Here is a 22,067-nt window from a genome sequence, read left to right as displayed (position 1 = left end):
GGCTAAAGTTTATTATTCTCACCCCAATTTCCTGTGCAAATCATTGCATACAAGAGGCAGGAACACGTTCTTGCTTACCAAAAGAGGGGGAAAAGGAGCAACTAGAAAGGGACATTGCCTAGATTGTTAGGCATAAAAAAAGACAGTTACCTTTTCCATAACTGGTGTTCTTCGAGATGTGGTGCTCATGTCTATTCCACAGTAGGTGTGCGTCACATGGGTCAGGACATTTTTCTGCAGGTCCTCTGCCCCAAGCCCCATGCGTCCAGTGAGGAGCACCACCTCTACATGCTGGATGTGAGATGGGCTCTGGCTTTTTACCTGGAGTGAACTAAACCGTTCAGAAAGTCCTTGCAACTGTTCATCGCCTCGGCCGAGCGCGTGAAGGGTCAGCCAATCTCCACTCAGTGGCTCTCCAACTGGATCACCTCATGCATCCATACCTGTTATGGCCTGGCGGGAATCCCTCCGCCACCAATTGTGAAGATGCACTCGACTCGGGTGCAGGCCTCGTTGGCTGCCTTTTTGGCCCATGTCCCCATCCAGGACATTTGTAGGGCTGCTACGTAGTCTTCAGTTCACATGTTCACCTCGCACTATGCGATCGTCTCCCAAACCTGGGAGGACTCTGGGTTTGGCAGGGCTGTGCTCTGCCAAATTTGTGTACTCCTACTCACCTCCAACATATATTGCTTGGAATCATCTACTGTGGAATACACATGAGCAATCACTCGAAGAAGTTGTCAGAGTTGTCTGGCAAGAAGGAACTGAGAGTGGGGGGAGCATGCAACACCCCTTATACCGCGCCATGGAGGCGACACTCCAGGGGTTGCTGGGGTGCTCCCCTACGGGTACTGCTAGGGGAAAAATTTCCAGCACCGGTGTACGTGGCTAGCACGCACACCTACTGTGGAATACACATGAGCAATCATTCGAAGAATTGAACTGCCAAGACAAACAATTCGAATCCTTACCAGATCTTCCCTGCATTTGAACATTTTAATGAATTCTCATGACACGTCTGGAATTGGTATTGTCCCCATTTTAAGGATGGTGGAACTGAGGCAGAGTGATTAAGGCCTCAATTAAGCAAGGCAGATCAGCAGGTGCTTAACTTTAAGCACATGTTAAAGTCTATCCCTGTGCAGCAAAACATTAAAGCACATGCTTAAGTGTGCTGTTGAAGCAGGGTCAAAGTGACTTATCCAAGGCCACACAGTTGATTGCAGAACTGGGATTAGAATTTGGGAGGTTCTTGGCCTCCAGGTGTCTGCCCAGTCTACTAGACTCCTCTGCCTCTCAAGAGGCCAATGAAATTTGGGGCAGAAAAAGCAGCAGCAAAACCACAGACAAGATGAAGGCCAGATGCAGAATTAGAATCCTTTCATCCTCCCCTGCAGCTTATTACCTCATTCACCTCCTCCCCATACTTTGCTTTTTCAGTAGCTCTAACTATTAATCTGTTTATTTCATTGTGTTAATCATTTTTCTAACCAGCAGAGTATTTTTTGCCCATCATCAAGCATTCCTCTTGCTGGCCGATCTGCAGGGAAAGTGACTGAAGGGGAGGGACCACTGCAGGCAAGTAAGGGCAACAAAATCATTCGGGGTGTTATTCCAGAGTCCAGTCACTGAGGAACATGGCAGGTAGTGTCACTCATGCTTTCTCCTTCTAACCCCACAATGCATCTCACTCCCTGCTCCGTCCACCTTCTCCTCCTCCTCCCGGATCCTTGTCCATGGAGACACAATGGAGCAAAGCAGTTTTTGTCTCCCTTTGATGGCTAGGGAATGGGGAGCGGGAGCCAGGGCAGTGTGGAGCTTTTGTCCTGGCTGGTCCTTCCCTCTAAAGGACCAGGGGAAGCTCTCTCTTGCCCTCTTCTCCTCCCCACTGACAGACAAGGTGAGATGGCAACTCAGGCCCACCAGTTCTGGCCGCCAGAAATGTTGCACTCAGCGCTGGTCTCTCCACATGTTCTCACTTCCCTCCAGCCCAGGATCTGCTCCCACTAACCTGACACATACTTGGGCAGGGTTCCGGGCAGGAATGGAAGAAAACGCATTCACCTCCTGATGCTGTGTTGGTGAGCAATCCTTGTTGTCGGAGTGCCAGGCCTGCTAGCGCCTGTCCCCAACTCCCATGCAGAGGTAGCACATCCTGGCTGCGTCAGATAGTCCCTCTCTCACTGGTTCTGGTGAGGTTGCTTTTAGAATATTGCACACAATTCTGGGAACCTCAGTACCTGACAGAGAGACACACACACTGGAGGATACAGAGAAAAAAAGCCACATGTAGGGGCTGGAAAGATTGACGTATGAGGAAATATATGTAAAAATTAAGGGCCTGGTCCATCTCCTACAGAAGTCACTGGGAGTTTTGACAGAGATTTCAGGAACAGTAGCACTGAGCCCTCTCTATGTATAGTTTGACTAAGCAGAAACATAGCGGTCGACAGCTACTTGACCAAAGGTGAGAGAAGACTCTCCTGGCATAGTATAAAGAATTACAAAGTAGGGCCAAGGATTACGTTTGTTTTTAAAAAAGGAAAATTTAGGCTGTGGAATAGTCTCCCAAGGGAAGTCATGGACCATGTAAAACAAGAGTGCAAAGCACATGGGAATTCACTGTAGGGAACAATTCTGAGCTAGCAGTGAGGCATGAAAAGAACAGGTAAGAGGGTCTGGCTCATCCCCTATTCCCTCGCAATAAGTCAAGGCAAAGGTTAGTTTCCTTTTTCATATTTAATGTTGTGGCAAAGTTTTTTTGTTTAACTAAAAGAAATGTTACTGGAGTCCCATTGGCGATACTTAGAATACAGGGCAGTTGTCCGTCTCAGTGGCTTGTTCGTCCTGACAATCTAGGCAATCTTTGCAACCGAGTTAGAGATGGATGTGGAGGCCTGCTGTCATCTTTGTAGGAGTTCAGCTGTCAGCTGGCTGCAGACTCTTGCACATACCTGTGGCTGGGCAACTAATAGGAACCAATTTTTTCCTCCCTTGTCGGGATGCAACCAACTCCTGTGTGCAGAGACCAACATCTAAAAATTCATCTCAGAAACACGTCTGGCCTAACCAGTTTCAGTCAGAGCTGACGCTCCAGGAGATTGAAAAGCTCATCAACTACTGGGTTAGCAACTACTGGGTTAGGAATTTTAACAAGTTAGAAGGGCTTGGGGCTGTGGAAAGTGGGACCCCCGGGCTACATGAGTTTTCTTGAATGTCATGTGAAGCAGATGATCTACAGCATCCAAGATGCTACTTGAAACTGAATCTACGCTGAAAGGGAGGTAGCAATATCTTTTCAGCGGTGACAACCATTCAATGGTGTAGCAGCAATTGCTTTGTGTTATTTGAATGCTCTGAACCTGTCAAAAAGTCCCAAGTTATTAGATTTTATTCCTGTTTTTAAAATAACTAGGAGGGTCCCTGTTCTTCCATTTTCGATCTGGTATATGGTTATTTGAGGAGACAGGACTCCTCTACTGTGGAATTGCCAGTCATGGCTGCGGCTAAGGATGAGTTTTGCTCTTGACACAGAGATTCAACCCCTTTGTTTCATAGGAAGAACACAGTGTAGCCTCCTCAAGCTCTTACTTTTTGGTACTGAATTAATTTTCTGAGAATTTACAGGTAAATTAATTATGAGTTAAAATGAATTAAAAATTGAGTTTTTAATAATTTTAGAATCTTTTGTCAGACTTATTTTTTGTCCCTGATGCTATTGGTAACAAGAAGACAGACCCTTTTAACATTCCATAGTGAAAACATATTGAAGTCTCATGCATAGGATACGTCTGAGACGAGATGCTTATCTGTATGCCAATATCCAGCATTCTCTTCCAGGCCACAGCTGTTTCCTAGCAGTGTTGGTGTCTCAGTTCTGGGAACAAAACTCAAAAATTGGATCTGTGCTTGTGGGATGCTCTGTATTCTTTTGTGTTGGGTTTCCACAAACAAGTTAAAAGGAAGACCTTAGGTGAGATCGTGTCTCTGTCCAGCTTCCTATTTATTAACTAAACAGGTATATAATGAAATATCTCAACAGCCCTACCCTACTGACTGAGGCCCTTAATAGCAATCACTCTCTGTTAATAAAAGGCTGTAGGACTCGAAAGAAGGTTTGTCCCTTAGAGATGTATGTGGAATATTTTCACCTGATAGAACTGATATTACACCTAAGAAAACAATTAAATGAAACATGTAAATGTGCTAAGTCTTTATTGTTGCTGTACAGAAAGTAACAGATACATGGCTAAAACATTCTAACGTATCTGTGGACTTTGAAAACTAAGGCTATTCTGTAGATTTGTTTTATCTCAATGTTTGTTTTCATACAATGCACCTATAAAATGAAGCTATAAAAACAGATTCTTTTTTGGAAACATCTGAGATTGGTGTAGTGCACAGAACTACAGACTACATTTAGTATGATCAACACAACACCTTACAGACCCATGTATGGTTCCTGTGTTACTAACATTCGACACAAAAAGATCAGTCTCAGTCTGATGAATGAGCTTGGTGACAAACACAGACTGAGCAGTTCAACCTTCTGCCTGAGCAAAGAGAAACAGACCCACAATTCTGATAAGGAAACATTTGAATAAGGAAAATGAACAGCACCCTTAAAGGCAAGTTAAGCACATCATTTATCTCAAGAAATGTGTGATCTAACAGACATGTTAACCTAGTAGAGTGACTATAAAACACACCAAGGCATAGCTATTGGGAGGAAAGAGAACAGTAGCTCTGAGAAATTGTGCTAATGAAGTGAGAAGTCTCTTGCTGCCAATATGCTTCCCTTGAAAGATCAGCGTGCTTGATTCCCAGAGCACCAGAGCCTTCCAATCCAGCAGCAATGGAAACATTTCAAAGGAAAGATGTTAAAAAGAGAGCGGTCTAGCACTTAGTGTGTGTGGAGTTTCAACTAAACAAATAAAAAAAATGTCGCTTGGAAGATGGCCAGGTAAAAGTGAAATTTCAATAAAAAGGGGAAAATGAACATTTTCCCAGTTTTCTGATTAGATCTATTGAGCAAGGTGTCTCCTGCCTCCCACCAACTTTCTCCTTTTTTATTACCTGGGCTCCAAACAATTTCTCCTTCTTACGTCTCTAATTGATCTGGAAATAGATATGGCTTTTGGTTAACCTCCACGCTTGTACATCAGCCTCAGAAATGAGGTCAACTCTGCTTGTGAGAAGTGGGGATTTTACTTAACTTGTGCAGCTCTATGTTGTTGGGTCAGGCAATCTGAACATGTAGTATTTACCAGGCCACTAAACTTGTGGCTCTTCATTAAAAAAAAAAGAAAGACACAATGGTGAATACACGAAAGAGAGAGTAATTCAAGTTACAATTTGGAGGATGGTTCCCACATTCAGGGTATATTTCAAATTTGGCCTCAATGGGATGTATAGTGTTCCTTTAAAGGCCACCATCCATTACAGTTTCATGTTAAAAACTTTTCCAAATTCTAACGCTGTAACAAAATAGACTTTAAAAATGTAGTAGAAATGTGAGCGAACAAGACTCCAGCTTAGGTTTCTGATACACTTTATTACATCCCAAAGGTCATGTAAGGGCAGAAAGGAATGCAGCTGGTCTGCGTGTTAGTGATGTGAAGTCTGTGCTCTGCAAACCTCACTTGAGATCTGTTACGGCTCTAGGAGCAGGCAATCGTTATTACTGGCATGAATGAAGACCCCAAGTCTTGGACAGGTAAAAAACCTTTAAATTAGACGAAAAAGACTTTCTTTTCCATTGCAGGATATGAGATAGCTGGAAGTGCAGGGAATTGAACGAAAATTGAGTGTTATCTTAAAGAAAACGATGGGATGTAAATGTAAACAGCAACCATATTTTTGCTAGAGTAGAATTGCATTCAAAACATCCCCACCCTGGCAGAAAGACCTTCCTTTTCTGCTGCATTCATGACAGTGCAATGCCAGCCATCAAGCTATTTATTCATGCATTTCTAAATATAACAAGAGGAAGTTTGTTAGGAGACTTAAGCCTCAATTAGCAGCCATTTTTAGAAAAGAAAAAAGGTTTTAAAAACATTCATGGAGTAAAACAGATGGTTTCAAGTACTTGTGCATAATAACTAATTAGTCACTATGAGCAGGGATTAAAAACAGCTGTCACCTTGGAAGGGACAGTTAAATATAGGTAGGCAATTTCATCCAACAGTGGCCCTAGATTCAAACACACTGAAGAACATGCCTAGTATTGAGATTTAAAAGAAAAATGATTTGTCTGCAATGATGAACCAATATTTGAGTGGTTCAGTTCTGTACATGACAAACTCTGCATTGCACATGTCTAAATTTCAAAGTAATATAACTCTGCATAGTGAGTCAGACTACCTTGATATAGCACAAGCATTTTCAGACATCTTTTGTGCAGCAAGTAGAAAGTGTTTAGTAAGTAAGGGGTATTCTGTGGCACTGGAATATACAAAGCACTGTTTTGTGGTTGACCGCCAAAGCCAAGTGGAGGAATTTAAGTGCTGGAATTGTTTATTCCATATACTTTGCTGCCATGAATGTTGTTCCTATTATGTGACAAGGAACCAGCCCCATCAGAAAAATCCAGCATCCGCTACCTTGTAAGGGTATGAAAGGCCTAAAACCTTTGATTTCTCTGACTTTCCACCAATGCCACATAAAAGGAGAGGGTCTTGGATAAATTTTCAATGGGAGAGTCTAACCAGTGAAAGATTGTGTAGAGGAGTGGCCTGAGTAGAAGAGGAATGACGAGTGGGTAGTCAAGAAGAATATTGTGTTTGGGAAGAGAAATAGTGTAGCTTGATTGTTCTGTGCTGTGATAGGCTGAGACACTTCTCTTGCCGTATAACTATAGATAACCAACTGTGGCTCTGGCTGAATTTTAGAGGGTCACACTGATGTGCATACAGAAAAAAGCAGTCTTCCTACCGTAAACATTAAAGATTAAAATTACTAGGGAAACATTTTAAAAGCCAGAGTCGCAGCTTCAAATAAAAGACCTTTCACCTTCTCCAGAAAAAGATGTATTGTTTTCAGACAAGTTTCTTCTATAGGGAGAAATTGTTAACATCTGCCAGCTGTTTAGCAAATACAACATGCCCCCAGCTGGTTTTGCTTCAGCAGAAGGACCAGCTCTAAGTACTACAGTATGTGCAAGGCTCCCACAGGTAAGGGCTATTACATAGGTGACAGCCGTACAGCACATTGAGGGATCAAAACCTAGAAATGTAGGTCTTGCAAAAAATCAATTTAGAGTCAGAGTGGGGCAGAGTGGATGGCCCTACCTGCACCACAACATGAGACACCCAAGTTAGAATCTCCATCTAGTTTCTCACTTCTTCAGCTAGGTTGGGTAGCAGCATGCTCAGTCATGTTTGGGGAAGTGTGGGAGAAAAGGGTTTAAAATAAATGTGAACATATTAGGACTGCATGTGCGCACACGCGTTAGTCACTAAATGAGCAAGTCTGGTGCTTAGTTTAGGCCAACATGATTGTACGGGAATCACAGATCTGTCTCCCTTAGCTGACCAGTTTGGATCTGCAGTTTTAAAAAGTTCAGTGTCTCTCACATTTATTAACATCCTAATGATTGTTAAATAATCCAGCAAGTTGTTTCATAGCTACAATACGCTGCAGTTGCTAGCTGCTTGCCAGAGCAATATAGAAATTACATTCAAAGATAAAAACTATCATTTTCACACATAGCAGTAACTAGAATGTCTTTTTCACAGAATAAGTGCAAAATGTCTTTAACAAATAATGGCGGTAGTAAAAAAAAAAAAGACAATTCTCATGCAAAAACGCTTCCCTGTTTACGAAGTCTGTGGTAAGTCTCAAAAACACCCTTTACCTCCCTCTCTCATAACAGCACTAGACTTGTTATTCTGTTTTCCTGCCATATCCATTCTGTCGTTTATTAAAATATCGATGACGTGCAACTTCAATTATTTCCAGCCCACCAAATATTTTTTGTTGCACAACAAAAATGACAACCGCGGTCACACAATACCATCGCACAAAGCTGTACAAGTACAGCAACACAAACATAGCTAGTGTGAACAACGTCCAGTACAGAAGCGAGATGCATTTAACCACTAGGACCCTGAGCTCAGATTTACAAGGTGGAATTATGCTTCGCCCTGTTACATCAAAGTACTTTTCACCTTCGTAGAACAACTCGAGTCTCTCTTCTTTTTCTTCCCAACGCTTCTGGCACCAGAGCTGCAGCTCTTCCCTGGAAGTTGGCAGAGTCTGTACTGGATACCTATGGACATGAAAATGTATCTCCTTTGGGAAGTTTCCATTCAGAAGGTGCTTCTCTGTTTGCGGAATGTTTTGAGGGTATGCCACAGTTATGTCATGGATAGCATCAAGGTTATTACCTACAAGAAACATTTTTGAGAACAAGATAAATATAGACACTGCAATGGACAGTTTCTATGACAATTACCACTGATTAGAGCTTCAGAGTACAATTGAAAACTCAAAATCATAGTAGAATTCACAAAGATTCATTAGCAAGTACAGAGTATTCTATTTATATAAATAACCAGGTCAGTATTTCTATTTTTTCTGTCTCTGGATTACAGCAAAAACCTATAGGGACAAAATAACATTCACTAAAAGAAATACTAATCCAGGATTTTAAAACAGAATAGGTAAAAGGATAAAGTCTTATTTCAATGAGAGATTAAGATACACATGTCTGATCTTTTTCAAGTCAAAATAGGGTTCGATTCGGTGTGTTTTTCTGTGGTCACATACTTTTGAAGAACATTCATCACTACATTGCAAACTGAAATTATCGTTGACCTAACAACTGTAACACATTGTACAATAACTATAATGGTTGCAAAAGAATCCAGTTTAAAGTTTGACTCAGAGCAGTACAATTACAATCCTAATTTATTGCCAGTCTTGGGGAGAGGGGAGCACATACAAATATACAGCAGAAAAATGATCAGAAGTTCATTAAATCGGGAATCCCTTTAGTGCACTTGAGGATGGGGGACAGCTTTGCAGGGACTGTACTGCAATTAACACAGCCCCTTTACATGTAAATAGTCAGTGCTCTGAGTGCCAGCTAGAAATGGCCTTTGCCAGAGACTGAGGACTCTTCATGGCATTCCATCTCAAGAACCCAACACAGGTTGGCCTTACCATGAGGCGAACTGAGGCCGCCTCAGGTGCCAGACTGTGGGGGGGGGGGCACTAGGACCCAGAGTGTAGAAAATTGTGTCTGCTGCTGGTGCCAAACAATGGAAACTTACAATTGTGGAGCTGATGGCTGAGTTTGATGCTGTACTCCAGGAGCATCTAAGAAGAGTCACCACCCAATAAATGTACACACACCACTACCTTGGCAAAACAATTCAAAATGAGATCATACAGTTACTGGCAACAAAAGTCAAACAGAAAATTGTGGCAGATCTGGAGTCAGCAAGATATTACTCTGTTATTTTGGACTGCACACCTGACATCAGCTGTACGGAATAAATGACTTTAACAGCGCGTTTTGTAACAACAACAGAACCTAGTGAAAATGTCCCTGCAATGGTGACTGTCAGAGAGCATTTTCTAGCATTTAATGACATTGATGATACTACAGGAGCTGGTATGACAAATGTGCTTCTTAAAAAGCTGGAAGATATGAGAATTGCGATAGCTGACATGAGAGGTCAGGGCTACGATAATGGTGCCAACATGAGAGGAAAGAACAGAGGAGTGCAGATATGGATTCGAGAGCTTGAGCTTTTTTTGTCCCATGCAGTTCTCATTCATCGAACTTGGTGGTCAGTGATACAGCATCAGCTTCTAGTGAGGCTGCTGAATTTTTTAATGTAATTCAAAATATCTACGTATTTTTTTCCGCATCAACCCATCAATGGCAAATTTTCAAGCAACATTTGACAACATCCTCTCTGACACAGAAACCACTGAGTGCCACACGATGGGAAAGTCGAGTGGAGGCGATAAAACCTATCAAACACCAAATTAGGAAGATAGATGATGCCATAGTTGCCATTATGGAGGATAATGTTATGACAGGAACTGTTTGTGGGAGAACAGTGGCAGAGGGAAATGGAATCACCAGAAACATACATTACTTCAAATTTCTGCGTGGCTTAGTGTTGTGGCATGACATACTGTTTGAAATGTTGTAAACAAGAGACTCCAAGGTGTTGTCCTTGATATATCTGGAGCAAAGGAACAACTGGACAAAGCACAGTCATACCTACAGTCTTACTGGTCAGATGAGGGATTTCAAAACATTCTGAAGAGTTCACAGAAGTTGGCAGAGGAACTTCACACTGAAGCTATTTTCCCACCCATTCAAGAATACAAGAGTCACCGAAGAAGACACTTTGATTACGAGGCATGGGATAATTCCATAAGGGACCCCAAACAACAATTCAAAGTTGAATTCTTTAACCAGGTGCTAGATTGTGCAATATAGTGAGTTGAAGAATGTTTCATGCAGCTCAAGGAAAACAGCAGTATATTTGGGATGTTATATGATATTCCAAAAATCCTCACTATACCTGAAGAAGACCTACACCAGCAATGCAGGGCACTAGAGACAGTGTTGACACATGATGAAATGCGCAATATTGATGCGAGTGATTTAGGTGATGAATTGAAAGCCCTTTCAAGATACATTTCAGCAGGATCAACTCCAAAGGCTGTTCTGGAATATATGTGCACAAATAAGATAACCACCTTCTTTCCAAATGCTTTTGTTGCTCTGCACATACTTCTAACACTTCCTGTAACAGTTGCCAGTGGAGAACGCAGCTTCTCCAAGCTGAAGTTAATAAAAACACATCTACGCGCCACATTGACACAGGAGAGGCTGGTCGGCCTTGCAACCATGTCAATAGAGCATGAGCTGGCCCAGACTGTGGACCTTCAAGAAGCAGTTCAAATCTTTGCAGCCAAGAAGGCATGGAAAGCACCACTTTGATTATTCAAACAGATAAAAATGCCAGTGTTTACCATGCAGACAAGAAAAGTTACATTTGCTGTTCAGGCACTTGAAAGTTAAATGTTACTTAAAATTTTTGAACAAAGCATACTAAGTTGTTAGTTCTCCTTTTATTGAGGCAGGTAGCAGAGCAGTACCATGAGAGGAGAAGAACAGGAAAAAGGCAGAATTGAGACCTTTCAAAGTTTTGGCCCAAGCGAGAGGGCATGGGGGCGTCATCTGAGCTCCTTGCCTCAGGTGCCAAAATGTTGTGGGCCAGCCCTGACCCAACAACAAAGTACAAACCTGGGAGATAAACAAAGCTTCGGTTACACTGGGTATAGCTAAGTATTTGAATGCACTTTTTAAAGCAATTGTGGATTAGCAATTAAAGGGGGACACTGACAAAAGGACCCAGCCCTTCTATCACTATGTCTAATCAAATCAATCCGCTTGCTTGGACAAATGTTATTAAGATGAGTTTTACTGCTGTACCTGTGCATTAATACTAATTTTGAGAACAATGCACTATTCCATATATCCTCTCACCCTGCTGTTTCATACCAGACAACATTCTTTTTAGATGTGATAAAGCAAACTTGGCTAGTCTAGAACTGATCTAAAAATAGGTGCCCAGTGCACTTGACGTGACATTAAAGTTAAGTTCTGCCAGCACTGTAATTTATCGGGTGTCGCTGCTTTTGTTTTGTTGGTTGTCTCAGAGCAGAATAGGTTGAGTTAGAAACTAAAAGGACGAAGGGTTGTTTGTGGGTGCAAAAAACTATGACCAGATCTGTATCAGCGGAAAGGCCTTAAGGCAAGAGTGCATGAACACTACAGCTCAATGCGAATCCAACTTAGGAATGGACCCAGCAAAACTCTTAACAGGCAAATACTAGACCAGGGGTTGGCAACCTTTAGAAGTGGTGTGCCAAGTCTTCATTTCTTTACTGTGATTTAAGGTTTCGTGTGCCAGTCATACATTTTACATCTACAAGGGCCGGCTGCCGGAACCCCAGACTGGCAGCGGGCTGAGCGGGGCTGGTGGCTGGGACCCCGGCTGGAAGCAGAGTGCCACTAAAAATCAGCTTGCGTTCCGCCTTTGGCACGCGTGCCGCAGGTTGCCGACCCCTCTGCTATACCAAGGAAGAGATACCACTCTAACTGAAGACACAACAGCTCTCCACCCCCTCCATCACTTCCACCATGTGTCTGCTGAGCAATCAGTTTGCCATTATCACCCTTTCTAGATGACATGATGCAGATGTTTTTAACAATCAAGATACTACACAAATAACAGATATTATTCCACACACATTGTGACATCTAGTTTAATTGTATCACGCTGTGTACTAGCCTTTGCTGAATATTCATGTAATATTACTGATGCCCATTCTGTTCTTCTTACAAAACTCTTCACTACCAGTTTGTTAAATTCCCCACTGCTTTGTTGCATCATGTCTGACATTAGACAGAAACCTTCAGAGCAGAGACCAGGTCTTATCTATACTTCAAAGTGCCTAGCATGCTTTTGGTTCTGCACATTAATTATATAGTGCAGATCTCAAAGCATTATATACAGATGGGATCAGTAATGTTTACCTATGATGCAGAGGGGAAACTGAGGCAAAGAATGGCTGAAAGACTTACCCAGTGACTCAGGTCAGAACCCAGGTCTCCTGACTCCCAGCCACAGTTTAGACTACTAGACCACTGTTTTCCCAACATATCGTGGTGACAAGCACATCAGAACTACTTCAGAAGAAATGACTCGGGCACTTCAAAGACAGGCTCAGCATACCAAAATACATAGAAACATATCCAATATAGGAAATACAGACATATATGATTTAATATGCAGAAGGACTAGAGCCTTCTAAATGTGTCCCTTGTCTCGGAGGTTTTAATTCTCTGGCAGGGCAAGCATGTGGCGATGACAATTTCCAGCCAATTATTTAATAGCTATTGAAAGGAGCGTGCCTTCTCCTATTATTATTTGCAGTAAGCTGCTGGATCTACATTGCACACTTTAACAAAAAGGTTCTGAATGTTTTCCACTGATTCATCAGTGACGACTATTAACATGAAAAGGACAACACTATCACAGCCAAGTGCTATCGGAATGAACCTGCTTTCAAATTTTACTGCAACAGATAAAGTAAATCCCAGAAGCTAGAAACATCCTTTGGAGGGGGTGAAGCTCCTTTAATGACGGCATCTGGGGTAGCTAATTTTTGAGCAGGGCACCCACCTCAGCATACTTTCACTGCAACCATTTCCTTATTGCTGCCTCTGTCTTCCCCCCCAATGCAGGCTCATCCTACCTGCAGGGTGGAAACTTACTAACAGCATATGGCTCAGAACGAATGGAAATTGCTTGAGAGCCAACAAAAGAAGGAAGGTGACAGTGGACAGAGTGGGGTACAGGAGAGCTGCAGGGCAACCAGAAATGGACAAGGCTCAAGATACGATGGGGACAAGTCGTATGCTAGAAGCAGCTAAGAAGGGACTACAGTGGGCAAATAGGAATGACTGATGGGAGCAACCAGAAAGGGGAGAGGAGACTATGTACAAAGGAGAGAACTAAGCTCTAGCTCATCAGAATTAATTTTTCAAGATGGCAGGACACCCCAGGCGGAGAGCGGTAGTAGGGCTGAATACAGGAAAGGAAACATGGAGAAGTTTTAGATTACTGGGCTTTGTTTCACTTCATGCATGTTACATCCAATATATCTTACCGTATCACTCTAGAGAATGGCCCACGTTTCTGTTAGTATGGGAGGATTGCAGAGTGGCCTCGTAAGTGGGGCATTAGCAGAATGTCATTGATGGGAACTGCATCAAAGTGCAGCTTACTGTTACTATGGGGCACGTAACTAGGTTAGTCAGGCAGCAGGTAGTATTTTCCCCCACTGAATTTAAACCTCTTCTTAAGGTACCTGCTTTCGCACATTTCAAGGCAAGCCATAATGCGGCTTAAGAGTCATGTTGCTCTAATTACCACTAAGACTGTTTCCAATGAGACAATAATTGAATAAGGCATGAGTACTTGTTTGTAGCTCAGACTAGTTGTCTGTGCCTAATGAGGCAGGCTGAGAAAACTTGCATTTATTAACTTCTGAAGATCCTTCTTTACTTTTATGTGGCTATGATTATTATTATGGGGGGAAGAAGGGGGTACCAGACGGAACCAAATCGGTGTTTCACATTTGAAACCTAATTTTAACAACTCTTTAAATTAAGATAACCAAGAAAGTGAGAGTAAAAGTTGATGGACAGGTATTTCAGCTGAACAGGACACACTCATCAATTTTAGCAGCTTTTAAGAGTCCTCTAAGATAAGGATAATCAAACTTTTTTTGCTGGGCCTCCCTTTGAAAATATTTCAGGCTGTGATGACCCCCGCCCCCCATGCCATGCCACCCTTACTTCTGTGCAGCTGCTGGTGGCAGTGCTGCCTTCAGAGCGGGGTGCCTGACCAGCAGCCACCGCTCTCCATCCACCCAGCTCTGAAAGCAGCACAGAAGTAAGGGTAGCAATACTGCAACTCCCCTACAATAGCCTTGTGACCTGCATTTGGGCTGGGACCCTCAGTTTGAGAAATACTGCTCTAATGGGAAAGAGACTCCTTATTACCATTGAGTGATGCTGTTCTCAGTGCATTGGGATAGAAACTGCAGCACAGAGATGCTAACTGATTATGAAAGCTTGTTCGTCATCATTCCTACACAGCTAATAAAGCCAAAACAGTTGAGTAATATGTATCTTAGTCTCCAGCTACTTAACAGTTACTAAGCTGCAAAACATCCTGAAAGCCTAGTTCTCCATTTCTTTCTATAAATAGTCCTTTGAGATGTATTGGTGCTCCACTTAAAATTGTTCATATGCCAGGATTGACCAGCGTGTGGCATTTCTCTTAAAATAATTGCAATGCAAAGCCAGTAGCTTTAGGCTTATAGTCATAAATTGGTAAAGGTGGCACAAGTAAATCCGACTGGGCTCATGGCCAAAGTTATAGCATGAGCAGTAAAACTTTGCTTGCTCTATTTAAAAAAAAAAAAAAGTGTTTTTATGAGAGAGAGAAAAAAAGGAATTTTTTTCTTTCATTATCCCAGATGCCCTATTCGAATCTATCTCTTCTCAATCCTTATAACCAAGGGCCTCTTACTAGACTCAAAACAAACTTATCTCAGGTAGAATGATATTACATTTAAATCTGTATGTTAAATAATGTCAGCCCGACTTCTAGGGAGGTTTTTTTAGCATGGAAAGCGAGTCAGGATTTTAAATATTTTAAACTTCTCTCAAACGTGTTTATCCAGAGAACAACACAGAGCCAGTATAAGTATTGTGAACTGCTTAAAGAAACATTCAGCTCTTAGGGAGGAACCCTCAAGATAACACAATCCAGAAACCATGCAGACATATTGGCGAATGTTTCCATGGACTTATTATGCGTGGTATGAGGTTCAACTGGGAGCTGGAGCACCGACAGGAGTTCTTCAGATGTGACTCAGGTTACCACGAAGGGCATTTTTTGCAGATACTTGTAAGTGAACAACACCGAGCTGGTCATTGCAAAGTAAAAGGTTTGCTATATAAGCAGGTTTTTAGAGGGCATTCTGAATAGATGTTCTCTTCCCAAAGTGTCCTTCAATGAGCCCATCAAAGAGGTGGACCCAAAGCCTAAACACTGGAATGGAACTACTCAAAATGTTAGAGGTTTAAAATCTGAGTCCAAACGCTGTGCAGACTCCTATTTCTAGTGTAAACAATCACATTGGTGACTATTCCATCTTCAACCCAGGTGAGGACCTCAGCGGCTATTTGTCCCTACATTACCTGTCACTGACACTATGTTCAGTTTCAGTCACATATACCATTACTATGGCTGCGAGTCTGTCACAGAGATCACGGATTCCATGACTTCCTGGGACCTTCATGACTTCTGCAACGGCCGGTGCGGCTGGCTCGGGGGACGCCTAAGTAACTTGGGCAGCCTCTGGGCCAGTTGCACTGGTCCCTGCCGTGCCCCCGCCCCGCGCCAGCCCCTTAGCAGCAGCAGGGGTCCTGGGCTGCATGCCACAGCCTGCCCCGCCGCCAGTAGCAGCAGGGGTCCTGGGCCGCATGCCATCGCCGCCTCCCCCAGAGCACCCACGGCACTTCCAGGCTGCCCTTGCCCCAGAGCACCCAAGGTTTAGTCAAAGCTATATAGTACAAGTCATGGACAGGTGAAGGACCATGGATTTTTGTTTACTGTCCATGACTTTTACTGAAAATATCCGTGACTAAAATGTAGCCTTAATCATTACCCCAGGTCAGAGCTGATCGTGATACTTCAGATCTTATCCCAATCTTTTGTTACATCACAAAATGGTACTTGATACGTGGTCACATTGATTCCAATTTGTAAGGATGTAGGGCTCTGCACTGTATAGCTCACATGGTGAAGTCAAAGTGTCTGAGGTTTTATTTTTGCGGGGAGTGGGATTTTTTTTCTACATTAATGCAATGGGTCTCTGTGCCCAGATAGGGTTCTTTAGGCACTACCACAATAAAAAATAAATACATATGCCCGTTAGATTTAAAAAGTGGAGCTGGTCCAGGCATTTTGAGGCATTCCTCCGAACAAATTGATCAGTTACATAATCAAAACATAGATGGTAACTAGCAGAGTGAGGCTACTTGCTATCTGACATTATCTGATTTAAGATTGTTATGTCTTAACTTCGAACCACACACGGTGTTGGGTATTAAAACAAAAGCTATCAAAATCTGCTTACTGGAAAACATTACCGCCTTGGCTGCTGAAAGAGTTTAGGTTATTTTCCTTTATAAACACAGAATCTGAGGGCGAGCAACTTCAAGGATTTACAACCACCGATGGGTAGTATAATCCTTGGGAGGATTTATAATGTCAAGCATCGCTCTTTAAAACAGCCATGGCAGTCTGTGTTCATCTCAACCACTTACAATTCAATAGTTATTGGGATTCTTTTCTGTAGAAACTTAGCAGTCAAATAAGCAAACAAGAAAGGCACAATGCTAATGCTAGCCTTGATTAACAGAGCACAGGAAGTCTCTGTACCAGCCCAGACTCTAGAGCGATCAAGTGAACCTTTTCAATTTTTCACATCTGCAACAACATGATGGCTCTGAAGATATTTCCACCTACTGATAGGAAGGAGTTTGAAGAAATGAGGCTTGTTCTCTTGCAGCAAGGAAAGTTTTGACTATTTTCACTACTGGTGAAGAAGACTAACTGTATTCTTACAGATGTGACTATTATGAACTGCAATTGTGTGTCTCCAGACTAGATGTTCAATGAACAAAAGATACATGCTATATCCCAAATTCTCCTTGGCTATCAGCATACATTTGTGCCTGCATCCTATGTTAAACAAATATAAACAGCATGCAGGCTTTCAGTCTAACACCAGATTTAGCAATATGTAAATCAGAACTACCTCGGTTTGAAGCCAGCCAGAAAAAAAAAAAAAGGGGAAATATACTCTGATTTTGAAGTCCATTATAAAACCCCTCATTTAGTAGATTTGCATAGATTGCAAGACCCGAAGGGACCACTGTGATTGAGTTGGATCTCTTGTATAACACAGGCCACAGAACTTCTCCAAAATTATTCCTAGAGCAGAGCTTTTAGAAAAACATCCCATCTTGATTTAAAAACGGTCAGTGATGGAGAATCCACCGCAACTGTCGGTAAGTTGTTCCAAGGGTTAATTACTCTCACTTGTAAAACTTTATGCCTTATTTCCATTCTGAATTTATCTAGCTTCAACTTCCAGCCATTGAATCATGTCATACCTTTCTCTGCTACACTGAAGAGCCCATTATTAAATATTTGATCCCCATGTAGGTACTTACAGACTGTAATCCAGTCACCCCATAGCCTTCTCTTTGTTAAGCTAGATAGCTTGAGCTCCTTGAGTCTATCGCTATAAGGCATGTTTTCCAGTCCTTTAATCTTTCTGGTGGCTCTTCTCTGAACCCTCTCCAATTTATTAACATCCTTCTTGAACTGTAGTCACCAGAACTAGACATGGGATTCCAGCAGTGGTTGCATCAGTGCCAAATACAGAGGTAAAATAACCTCTATGTTCCTACTTGAGATTCCTGTTTATGCATCACAGGATTGCATTAACCCTTTTAGCCACTGAATCAAACAGGGAGCTCATATTCAGCTAATTATCCACCATGACCCCCAAATCTTTTTCAGGGTCACTGCTCTCCAGGATAGCGTCCCCATCCTGTAAGTATGGCCTGCATTCTTTATTCCTAGATGCATACATTTACATTTAGCTGCATTAAAATGCATATTGTTTGCTTGTACCCATCTTACCAAGCAATCCAGATCGCTGACTTGTCCTCTTCATTATTTACCCCTCCCCAAATTTTTGTCTCATCTGTAAACATTGTCAGTGATGCTTTTATGTTTTCTTCCAGGTCATTGATAAGTGTTAAATAGCATAGGGCCAAGAATCGATCTCTGTAGGATCCTACTAGAAACACACCCATTCTGTGTTGATTTCCCATTTACATTTACATTGATAAAGAGCAATCTGGGCCACTTGATAAGCTTGGCACAAGCAAACAGTATGGGAGGTTTTAAAGGGAGGCTAGGTGGCTTCTGGCCTCCATAACCCCTGGGCAGTGGAGTTCGCAATTGTGATCAGAGCAGTCAGTGTCAGGCACTGTGGCATGTCTGGTGGAGGACTGTTAGGGTCGACATAGGTAAAGCAGCATCTACACTCACGTCATGTTGACCTCAGTACATCGACCATGGCCCATCACCATTCGGGGAGGAGGTGTTAATGGGTTGCTGTAATGGGGCACATACATTAGTGGAAGACAAATTTAAGTGTAGACAAATGCATGACTAGGTTGATGCAAGGCGGCTTACGTCAACTTAACTTTGTAGTGTAGACCAGACCTAAGAATGATTACAAATAAAATGGTTAGACCTCAACAGTCATTGCTACTTTCTATCTTAATGTCAGTGATAGCGTTCTTGTTAGTGATGTCTGGCAGCTTTCTCTTCCTGTCACCCAACCCTCCCACCGCCAAAACCAAGAATAGGAACACAGTATAATACAGTTCCACTACAGGAACATAGGACAGTAGGAAAAAGAAACTAGAAAGCTAAGTGTGGATCGTTAAGTATATCACCCTCTAGTGCAAGCTAGAAAATATATCAAATGTTAAACTGATACTAAACTTGCTTACTCTGAGAATGGGTCAAACTGTACAAGAATAGATTCCAAAGCACTATCCAGAATCCTGGAAGATTTAGCTTGTAATAACTGCAGAGATTGCTTGTCCAACTGAAGCTGCTTTCACCTACCATTTACAGAACGAACAAGAACACTGGGTTACAGCACTCAGTTCAATTTGCTGAGCATCGTCTCACTTGTTCTATTTATGTCTTAGAAATATTCCTACTCTTTTTTTTTTCCTCCCAGAACCTGGGTCTTTTGGCCAGACTGTAGCCCATACCACGGTCAACTTGCCCACAAGACCATGCACTGACAACTGTCAGCTTTAAAAATCCAAGCTGCCTTTATTAATGTACCTCGCGCGGTGTTAAAAAGAGACACTTAAGAGCAAGTGGGAGGAAAGAGTTCAATGGAGAGTGGCGAGCTGGCTGCTCTGCTGTTGACACAGTGGTTGCATTTATGAGAATGCCAACCTGGCAGCTGCACTTTAGTCTTCAGAGCAATGCTCTCTCCTCCCTCCCTGTCTCTGAAGTGCTACTGTATGAATTACAGAGCCAGAGCTGATTGAGGCATAAATAAAACACATGGGGAAAGTGTGGGAGGGGGAGGGGAGGATAAAAGAACACATTATTTTCAGTCACTAAGGATGACTTGACATAACTAACTCACTGGTCTTTACTCCATCACTTGTAAGCTACATTTGTCAACCCCAGATAATGAAAATACCTGGTTTATTCTCCCTCATGCTGTGTACTTGCTCTTTTCCAGCCTCCCCTGCTGCATGTCTATTTTACATACCTATATGCGATAAGGTTTTGTAAGATAAAAGCTTTCATAGCCCTGTTACATTGTCATCTCTAACAACACACTATGTCCCTATTATTACCACACAAACTAATTGTGGAATGTTCTGTATTAATACAGAAGGTGATGTTTTACCTGAGGACTAGTCAGATACTGAAGTACTGGCATGCATCTGCCCAACTCTCCTAAGTTTTAATATAAATTGCCTGGCAAACACCCCATAAAATCAGATAAGAGTATTTTTATTTTAAGAATAATTGTGATTCATTCACTTTACTGCAATAAAGTTCTTGCCAAGATTTACTCCTGCACCCGAACAGAAATATTTGTAAAAGAATATACAAAATAAAAAAGTTGAATACAAAAGTTAAACTGGGAAGTCCAGGTATTTTCTTAAAATGCAAGTACTGTAAAAACCAAACAAAAAAACAAAAAAACCCCAACCAAACAAACTGTTCTTAAAGAGTGATAGAGGATGGCTATACCTATTTAATCACAAAGATCCTGACATGTATAAACAACTCAGGCTTATTCTTAGTTTAATTTTGTGAATTTCTAGTAATAATGTCCAAGGCATTACTTTATTCCTCTCTTGTTTTATGGTACTGATTTCAAAGGTAGTTTGATCAAGTCCACCACCCATTCAGAATTCGGTTTCCCTCTGCCAGTGCAACTAGTGACCTTACACCAATAATCGTGTATCCTGAAGTAAGCTCACAAAACTTTAATAGTACCACTCTTTGGAACTAAAACACACAGTAAAAGTCATTGGAGAGTAATTAAATGGTATTGTTATGCATTTGTTAGAACTAAGAGTTCCACTTTCATTTCTGTCTGACTTCACACTGTTAATGGTAAAACCTCACAGTTCTTCGCTTTGCAAAAGGCTGGATACACAAAGACCGATGAAGTTTTCTTTTTTGAAAAAATTATATAACTGCCATATTTACCATGTTTAAAATCAGAGACTATTTCCACTGTGTTAACAATACCTTTTTTCCTCTGCATGAAAGACAGATCATCACACTATACTGCACAGTGAAAGATAGCTTTTACTGTTCTCAATTAAAATATACACACTACATTCTGATTTCCCTGTGCAGTCAATGAAATTGAATTAATTTTCTACTAGTTCCTCCAAAACCACTCCCTTCAGATACAGCCAGGGCCGCCCAGAGGATTCCGGGGGCCCGGGGTCTTCGGCGGCGGGGGGCCCTTCCGTTCCTGGACCCGCCGCCGAAGTGCCCTGAAGACCCGCGGCGGGGGCCCCCCCGCCGCCGAATTACCGCCGAAGCGGGACCTGGCGCCGAAGCACAGCCCGGTCTTTGGCGGTAATTCGGCGGAGGGGGGCCCCGCCGCGGGTCTTCGGGGCACTTCGGCGGCGGGTCCCGGAACGGAAGGGCCCCCCGCCGCCAAATTACCGCCGAAGACCGGTCTGAACTTCGGCGGCGGGTCCCGCTCCGTCTTCGGCGGTAATTCGCCAGCGGGGGGTCCTTCCGCCCCGGAGCGGAAGGACCCCCCGCCGGCGAAGACCGGGAGCGGCAGAAGCTCCTGCGCCCGGTCCCGCAAGAGTTTGCCGGGCACCCCGGAGCGAGTGAAGGACCCCGCTCCAGGGGCCCCGAAAAACTCTGGTGGGGGCCCCCGTGGGGCTCGGGGCCTGGGGCAAATTGCCCCTCTTGCCCCCCCCTCTGGGCGGCCCTGGATACAGCTACCTTTTATAGCTCTGAGATTCAGTCACATCCTGGTTAAGAATTTCCTGAGTGTATCTAATGTACAGAAACATGTTTTTTTTCAGGGATAGACCCTTTAACCTATTTTGTCCCTTGTCTGTTTCAAAGTCATTCAAAACTAGGGGGGTATGGTCACAGAGGATTAGAGGGAAAGAAACAGCATGGTACAGGTCTTCAGAAGAGAGTGATCCTGGCAAATACTGTTTCAGTAAAATAATGGAACAAATATTGACCAGGACACAAGAGTCAAACTATTCTTTTCAGAAAAAGGGTTGCCAACTTTTTAATCACACAAAACTGAACACCCTTGCCCAGCACCCTCCCTGA

At 42.6% G+C, this 22,067-nt stretch overlaps 1 protein-coding gene across 7 annotated transcripts in view; it reads right to left on the bottom strand.

Moving 5' to 3' along the window:
• Positions 1 to 4,201: 4,201 nt before the first annotated feature.
• LCLAT1 (lysocardiolipin acyltransferase 1) overlaps positions 4,202 to 22,067 on the bottom strand; it is a 223,294-nt gene continuing 205,428 nt past the window's right edge. For all 7 annotated transcript variants that reach the window (XM_045010360.1, XM_045010363.1, XM_045010361.1 and 4 more), the window contains one exon: positions 4,202 to 8,390. In XM_045010360.1, the coding sequence (XP_044866295.1) occupies positions 7,888 to 8,390 (503 nt within the window). In that variant the 3' untranslated portion in view covers positions 4,202 to 7,887. The remainder of the gene's footprint in view (positions 8,391 to 22,067) is intronic.

Source organism: Mauremys mutica, chromosome 3 (assembly GCF_020497125.1).
Source record: "Mauremys mutica isolate MM-2020 ecotype Southern chromosome 3, ASM2049712v1, whole genome shotgun sequence".
Lineage (NCBI taxonomy): Eukaryota > Metazoa > Chordata > Testudines > Geoemydidae > Mauremys > Mauremys mutica.
The sequence above is the reverse complement of the archived record's forward strand: the minus strand, read 5'-3'. Positions and strand labels throughout refer to the sequence as shown.